The sequence below is a fragment of the Haliaeetus leucocephalus genome, unplaced genomic scaffold (genome assembly GCF_000737465.1).
Source record: "Haliaeetus leucocephalus isolate CR32 unplaced genomic scaffold, Haliaeetus_leucocephalus-4.0 Scaffold473, whole genome shotgun sequence".
Classification (NCBI taxonomy): Eukaryota; Metazoa; Chordata; class Aves; order Accipitriformes; family Accipitridae; genus Haliaeetus; species Haliaeetus leucocephalus.
The window spans coordinates 852,495-860,467 of record NW_010972909.1 but is presented as its reverse complement, the minus strand read 5'-3'; the positions used below and the strand labels follow the sequence as shown (position 1 = coordinate 860,467).

At 37.7% G+C, this 7,973-nt stretch overlaps 1 protein-coding gene across 1 annotated transcript in view; it reads right to left on the bottom strand.

The window, feature by feature from the left end:
• The window catches only part of FAM118A (family with sequence similarity 118, member A), a 9,862-nt gene extending 3,117 nt beyond the window's left edge, over nucleotides 1-6,745 (bottom strand). The window contains exons 1-5 of the mRNA XM_010575277.1: nucleotides 6,699-6,745; nucleotides 5,220-5,472; nucleotides 3,722-3,943; nucleotides 2,978-3,106; nucleotides 1,966-2,251 (exon numbers count right to left, since the gene is read on the bottom strand). Coding sequence (XP_010573579.1) covers nucleotides 1,966-2,251; nucleotides 2,978-3,106; nucleotides 3,722-3,943; nucleotides 5,220-5,472; nucleotides 6,699-6,745 — 937 coding nt within the window. The remainder of the gene's footprint in view (nucleotides 1-1,965; nucleotides 2,252-2,977; nucleotides 3,107-3,721; nucleotides 3,944-5,219; nucleotides 5,473-6,698) is intronic.
• Between the last annotated feature and the right edge of the window lie 1,228 nt (nucleotides 6,746-7,973).

Here is a 7,973-nt window from a genome sequence, read left to right as displayed (position 1 = left end):
TTTCCCCTTTTCCACTCAGTGGGAACTTCCCCAGTTTGCCACAACTTTTCAAATATGGATAATGGCTTAGCAACTTCTGCTTCATCAGTAAATTGAGAATTCTACCAGAGCATCACTGCTGCAGCCCAGGCTACCTCCCATCTTGACCTCTCTGATAGTGAGCAACAGGTCCAGCAGCACCTCTCCTCTGGTTGGGCTCTCCATCACCTGTACTAGGAAGTTGTCCTCAACACACTCCAGTAGTTTCCTGGGCTGCTTGCAGTTCGCTGTGCTGCTTTTCCAGCAGATGCCGGGGTGGCTGAAGTCCGCTATCAGGATCAGGGCCTGCATTTCTCATTTCTTTCATATAAGCCTTTTAACAAACTCCTTCTGCTATTTTTTTAAAAGAGAGTTTGTAAATAAGCATGAAACAATGAAACCTGACAGTTTGGTAATGTGAAGAGCAGTTAATGCACACTTGAAAACAGTTTTGTTTGGGATCTTGACTTGCAAATGAGATCAACAAGATTCTGCAGTCAGAGTAAGGTCCCTCTTCTTGCAAGTATTAATCCCAATCAGTAATTCCACTGAACAAAAAAGGGAGGATTATAGTCCGATTTTGCAATCATTTCCATTTAGAGCTTATGTAAATATATCTCCCACCCTGTTTTGATATCAATGGCTGCTTCGCAATAAACTGGACACTCCAGACTCCACAGGCTCTAGACACTGCCCAGACTGTGAGAAGTATGTCCATCACATCCATGAACAGCAGCATGCCAAAGAAAAAAACTAGCAGGCTGAGGCTACTTCAGTGTCTGAAATTGCACCCCAACTTACTTCTGGGTGTCTACACCGCAGACAAACTTCCTGAAACCTAAATGCTGTGCTAAGTATTTTTTCTAGCCTTCATGGAAAGAAAAATCTAATCCAGTGTAAATGTAATGTTCATCCAGTTACAAAAACCATTACATAATTTGGGTATACACCTGCAGTTTTCTTTTAGGGAGGGCAAGGGGAAGGTTCCTGCTATGCACCACTTGGGAATAATTTTAGACAAAACAGTTTCCCTGACATGATAAAAGAGCTGTGAAACAGTATTCTTCCCAAGGTCATTTACTCTAGTTATTCTCCTCAATTCTCTGGCTAAGCCAGAGTAGAACTGTCCTTGTTTGGAAAACACTGAAGAAATCTCCTTCCTTCAACATACAGTTGTTTTTCCCTGGTTTTGTATTAAAGGCTCTTCATTGCTACAGCTAAGGAATTTTATGAGTTGAGAGACAACAGGATGGAAGGGAGCAGGGGGGAAAGTAAGTGAATGGACCTAGTTAGTAAAATTTAGCTCCCTGTTGATGCAGGACTAGTCGTTACCTTCAGCAAAGGTATCAAGGTATTTCCCATTTTAGCATTAAATGCCCTCTACAGAACGCCATTCGCTGTCGCAAATGGAGTATTACTCCACAGCCTCTTCTATTTTATTGTCATAAAACGTTACCCTCACACTCAGGTTTTCTCCCCACTCGTCCTAACTGTGTTAAACCAAACACTATTGGGTGTACTGATTTAATTTCCCATTCTATGCTTAATCAGATATTGTGGCTCAACCAGCTTATCCCACCAGTTAATTCCTTCAATTCTTTTAGTCTTTTTTACTGACATGTCATATTTCATATAATTTAATACTCAATATACTGGAGTAGTTCACGCCAAAAAAATACACAAAGTAAACATCTTAACTAAATGCTAACAAAAAGACAAATTCAGAATTAAAGATTAAATTTGCAAGAATCCACAGACCTTACAGAAAGAAATTTGGTTGGAATTTTGTCAAGTGTTCCAACTCTGCATGCCATTCATAAGCAAAGATGCTACACAGGCCAGCTACACATGAGGTCAACACCTCAGACCAAGTGCTGATTGTTCAGACATGGCATCCTGCTACATAGCTGCTCAAAATTTTCTTATTAAAGAAAGAGGAGACATTACCTGGACTTCTCTGCTTGCAGATTTGAGCGGTCAGATCTTGTACGTACTCTGGGAACTGTTTAAAACAGTCCCCATAGGACACTACTTTTATTCCGTGCAGCAGCATATCTGCCTGGAGCTTAAAAAAGTGGTCTTCATTTTCTTTAAGCACCAACATATAATGTTCTAAATCCACTTTATTCTTTACAGTATAAAGAAAAAGAGCTTGGAATATCTGATCGCGCAGAGTCTCTCCACAGCCCAAAAACAAAAAAGACTTGGTTCGATACAAATTTTGAAGAACTTCCTGTTAAGAAATAGAAACATGCACAAGCTACATTTACTTCAGTAGTCAAAAGGCCAAGGTAAGAACTTTTAGAATGTCAGACTTAAAAGGAGAAGCAGAGCAGACATCGCTATTGAACTGAATTAAGCATATGTTTTAGGATCAGGGCAAACTGACATTTCATAAGTACTCTTTCTACAAAAAAGTTTATGTTCAAAATCAAAGTTACTGTACAAAAATAAGTACACACGTAAATATTTCCAGTAAGGGAATTTTAAACTGAAAGAATTATGGTGTGCTGTTAGGTCAGGTGTGCTGTTAGGGTCAATCTGTAAATAAGGAAAATTAATATTCTTGACCAAATGTTTGACTTCTTAAAATACCTAAGATATGACATTAAGTCCAGAATCCAGAGCTGGTAACAGCTTAAGCCCCTAAAAAATGAATCCAAGCAATCAGATGGTGATGAATCCTTGTTCTGGTGTCTAGTATTTTACGGCTAATGTTCTTTCACGAGATAAATACAAAAAACTCTAAAACTATGACATACAGCTGAGGGTTTTGATTGTGATTTACAAAGCAGCAGTATACAAGAGCACACATTGCCCTAGCAACATAGCTGGCTTTCTGAATACTGCCATTTTTCTGGGCCCCAATTATTTAACTACATGATAGGTAGTGCGTATGCAGTGATTACAATAAAATAGTTTGGCAAAACATAGTAAAAATTTTAAAGATCACACAAACCATGACTTCAGGATCTTGAGTAACATCCTTATATCCTGAGGGATCTAGCACCATTCCACAGGGATCAGTATATAAGCCATGAATATGAAGAACTCCGTATTTTATATGACCTCTTGCCCACTGAAGAACCTAAAGCATATCATGCAAGTTACATTCTTTTGTTATAATATACTACAATAACTGAGATTCTGAAAAAATATACAGCTGTCCGAACTTACAAAGTCACCTAAAGCAGAAGTAACTTCTTTTGCACTTTTCTGCAGCAAGAGGTAATTTTAATTACTAAGCTTACTTTAAATTATAATAAAGAGGTGATTGCCGATACTGAAGATGCCTCTGGCTTTTTGGTCTAAACAAGCATTCAACCAAGCAGCAAGTTCCAGCAACGCTGGCACAAAAGATACGAACAGCAAATTAACTACCAGCTAGGTGAAATCGTATTTGTGATTGTAACAATTACTTCATGTAAGTTAAGTAATTTTGTGGTTTTTTTCCAAGGAGTGGGAGGGAATTGGTTAATAAATGTGTCACTGAAATTCCCTTTGGTAACTGTTACCAGATTATTCAGAATAAGACAGACACATAAAATATATATCTGTGCATCTGCTGTTAGCTTATAGACATGCTTTACCAATTAAGAAGTTTTAGCCTTGACACTCTTTAAACAGGAAAACATCTTTCAATGAAGCTTACAATCTGCCTTCTCTTATTAGAAGTCTTAAAATTTTACTGCTCTCATCATACCTTATCCTTATCTTTCAAGTCTAAAGATTCCATAGGTTTACCCTGTTGCTGACCAAAGATTTCAAGTAAATTATCATAGTTTGTAGTCAGAACCATTGTGCCTCTCTCCATGAGTCTCAGGATTGATTGCAGAACAACAGGATTCTGAATGTGTTGTTCTAAATTATCAAACACCTCCATTAAGCAATCCTGGAAGAAGTTGGGCTTTGTATCCCCAGTACGCTGAAGAAAGAAAAAGAGGAACACTTCATAAGGACCACATGCACCATTAGAATTGCCTCCAACAGAAAATCCACCTCATCTGTCTACTTAATGCCAAAGCGTTTCTTTAAAAGAGGGCTTATGTGGTATACAAAGCATAAAGGTCTGAATGTACAAAACCATCAAAAACAACAATCTCAAATTATTCAGGTGCTCTTGCCTCTACTTAACGTAGCTGAAAATAGTAGTCTGGTTTTCTCAAGGAAGCTTGTAATACAGGTAAAATAAACAAAATTATTTTGCTACAGTTAAATCCTCACTGGTCACTTCTAAACAAACATGAAGGTACGCTTTCCTAAAAGCGCAGGCTGCATTTGCCCAGAGTATCTGCTGAGACTGACAGGAACTTGTAATAATTCTGTAAAATATACAGGCTTCCTATTCAATAAATTGTATTAGACGCAGAACAACGGTCTGTTTATAAGCCCAATACAGTTACTGGCCTAACTACATGGAAACCTCACCTTTCTCAGTATGCTTTTACTGCTGTGAAAATGAGTTAGTGTACTAAAATTATCATTCCCTGGATTCAGAGTCTGGGATATACCATTAAAGAGGTTTGGGTTGGGGGTTTTTTTGCTTCCTGGTTGAGAAAAATCTATTAATCATTAAATCTGCTACAAAGCCTAACCATACATGCAGACTCCTCCCAAAAGAGAGCGGTGGTTATTACACTTTGCCTGTAGAGAAGCCCACCACGGTTTGCAAAACACTCAACACATCCTGCAACTTAGCAGTATGTACGTCACCCTAATTATTTCAACTAGAAGACTTGGCAAACCTATTAACACGATCTGAAAACCTCCGGAACCTAAGATGAACAGCTGAGAACCTGGGCATGTATGGACTGTCTTCAGCAAAGTGTGAGCTACAGCGGTGATTAAGTCTGTGTGATCTAAGGCTATCGACAGGGTCAAGGTCTACCTGTACTTTCAGGGTATCTCTAGTTTTAGCCGGCACAGCTATAAATTCCTCTTTCAGTTCCAAGAAACATTATTGCGAATATTTAATAGTTGGGACTCTTACTTGCATTAATTAAGACAAAAGCTTACTTACACTAAAAACAAGGATTTTTTAGCCACTCCAAAATGTACAGTGTACTATATGATTACCATCAAAATTTCAATTTTTACCAGAAAAATTTCAAGTTCTAGAAAGCTGAAAAGAATTTTTGTTGATAACAAAATAAAAGTATATAATAATTTTAGAAATCAGTGTAAGTTACAAACAGACTCACTGGTGACATTTTTCTGATGAGATCATGTGCCACCACAAGCAGGTCTCTATCTTTGATTACTTTTTTACGAAATTCAGCAACATCTCCAGGATGAAGCACCTCCAGCTGCTCAGCTGCTTCAATTACCGCCTCAATGCAACTTCTCCAGGAGCACAGCGCTGGGATTCCTGGTGCTACTGCAGCACTTACGCCGGTTCCAATTACAAGAAGAAGGTCCCGAGGCTGCTTTCTTATTAGACTTTTTAAGAACTTCCTTTAAAACAGAAAACAAAAATCTTCATTTTTAACAGTGCATTTTCTAACTTGTCTGAAGATCTCGTGACTGACTCAAGAAGTCCGTATGAACTATTAACACTTGTGCAAAATACTAACCAGCCAAAAGGAACCAAGTTCTCCATTGCTACACAGAAGAATAGTATTGGCAGCAGTTCACACCCTTCCCCAAACTGACAACGTACTTTAAGTCTTTTTGTCATTTTAGACAAGTAAGTGTGCATAATTAATTTAAGCCAAAAACCGTCAACTTCAAATCACTAATGTCTTTGAGATCCAAATTGACAATTACCAATTTTCAGTCCACTGGGCTAGCCAAACACCATTTCAAATGGAATTTCGAAAAAAGTAGTCAAAGGACTGTCCAATGACTTACTTGAAACATGCCTGATAGAAAGTAAGTAGAACTATTTCAAAGGGACAAGTCACAGTATTTCAAAGAAACAAATTTTTGGTTTTTTTTCTGGGAAAAAGCAGTATTTTTTATTCTCATTTATTCTCACTTTAGGATACATGAATGTAAGAACAGTCATGCTTGTTCCGATCAAGGGTTCATCTAGCCCACTATTCAGATGTTACTAACCACAGATTACTCTCAAAGGCGTATTTGGTTCCACGTCAGTAGTCACTGCGCAAACCAGCACAAGAAACTGTTGAGAAAGTCTGGCTTTCATGACTACTTTGCGAAGAAGTGAAAATGCATTTAAACCATACAGTGAAATGACTGTATACAAGCAAGGATTTCAGTAATACAGAACCTTAGAATTCCCTTGACTTTCAAAACTACCTTTACAGATTTTTAATTCCTGTTAATCTGATAATCTGGGTGTTTAACACCTCTTACTTCACGATCATCTGAAATGATCTAGCTAAAACCTTATTTAACTTGAAATGGCCCTAGGCAAAGCGATTAATAAACATGCAGATAAGGTTGCTAGCTAATGCTTACAAAGAATATGTTGCTGATAATCCCCATGCCTTCCTGCTACATTCAGCATGAATTGTTTCCTCTCAGCAAGTGTATTATTTATTCCTCACGAACAGCTTAACTCTGAGTATGAAGCACTCGGTCAGTGGAGAAACTAGATTCTGGGATCATTTCAAGTTTCCAAGCATGATGTATCCAATTTTCAGTAATGTACTTCCATTGTGTTTTCAGATTTTCATTAAGAGACAGTTTTATATAACCTGTGCAACACAAGTTACCTGGATTTCTGCTCACTTCTAATTGTTGATCGTTCTGATGAATCCATCTCTGAGCCCTAAGTAAAACAAAAAGTAAAATAATTCTTGATGCTTCTACCTTAAAAAAGGCCAAAATTAAAACCAGATGTATGACTGTTAGCGTTTTCTATTTATTCTTATCAAGTATTTTATAATCAAGACTCTGTATATCACATCCTAGTTAAGCAACGCACTGATAGAAACAAAGCTGACAAAGTATGAGCTCCATTTAAGCTCAGTTGATTGACATTTTGAAGCTAATGGAGATATGGCTATTCACGCAGCTGAAAAATACTTGTGTCTAAATTCAAGATAAAATTTATCATACCTACTAAAATGTTAATTCTTTTCAAGCAATGAATGCATCTCTTGAATTTATTTTTTTCATAATAATCAGCTGATTCAACCAAGTTTGTGGAAACTGGACTTCTGCAACACGAGAGGCCCTCTGCTAACCACCTGGCTACACTACCAGACCATATAACATGAAACATTTTTCTTCTCAGCAAGTACTTTAAATGAAAACTTATTTTAGTGTCATGTATATTGTCTTATGTCTGAAGCATGAGAAGGACTGCATCTTGGCAAGACAATTTGGCTACAACATCGTCACTTAGAAATCCCCAAGTTTCATTACATTGATTCTGGGGTTTGTTTTTATAAGGATGTATTTTTTGTTTGGCTTTGAAACACATCTTAGTTTGTGCTTGTGGAGATTGCAGACCCTAATCCCTCAAATAAGCATTCTGCCAGACCCTGTGACTCATTGGCTACTTGCCAGCTCCCAGGTTCACATGCTGGAAGCTAATTTGGAAGCAGAAGGCCTAAGTTTGGAGATCATTTGACCAAAAAAACCCCCCACCAACCCCAAAGAAAAGAACAAAACCAAAAAAATCCCCACCCTGTGACAGAGGGACATGAGCATTTCTGAGGAAAACACAGAGATCTCTTCTGCAAATGCACCCAGAATGTCTTTTCAAGTGGAAAAATCTTTTCTAGTCGAGATACTTATTTTCTCCTTGCTTCCTTCCTTGACAGTATCCTACAAAGATGCTACACTATCATCTGAAGAACACCAGCACATCCAAAATTCAGAACAATAACCTGTCTAGAGCAAAACACTTCAAAATCTAGAGAACAAGTTTCCTTTATATATGGAAAAGTTACGAGTTCACAATGCAAAACCAACACATGAAGGAAGTGCAACTTACTTATTCTGAAAAGGACTGTATTATTTTATTACCCCATCCAGTGAAG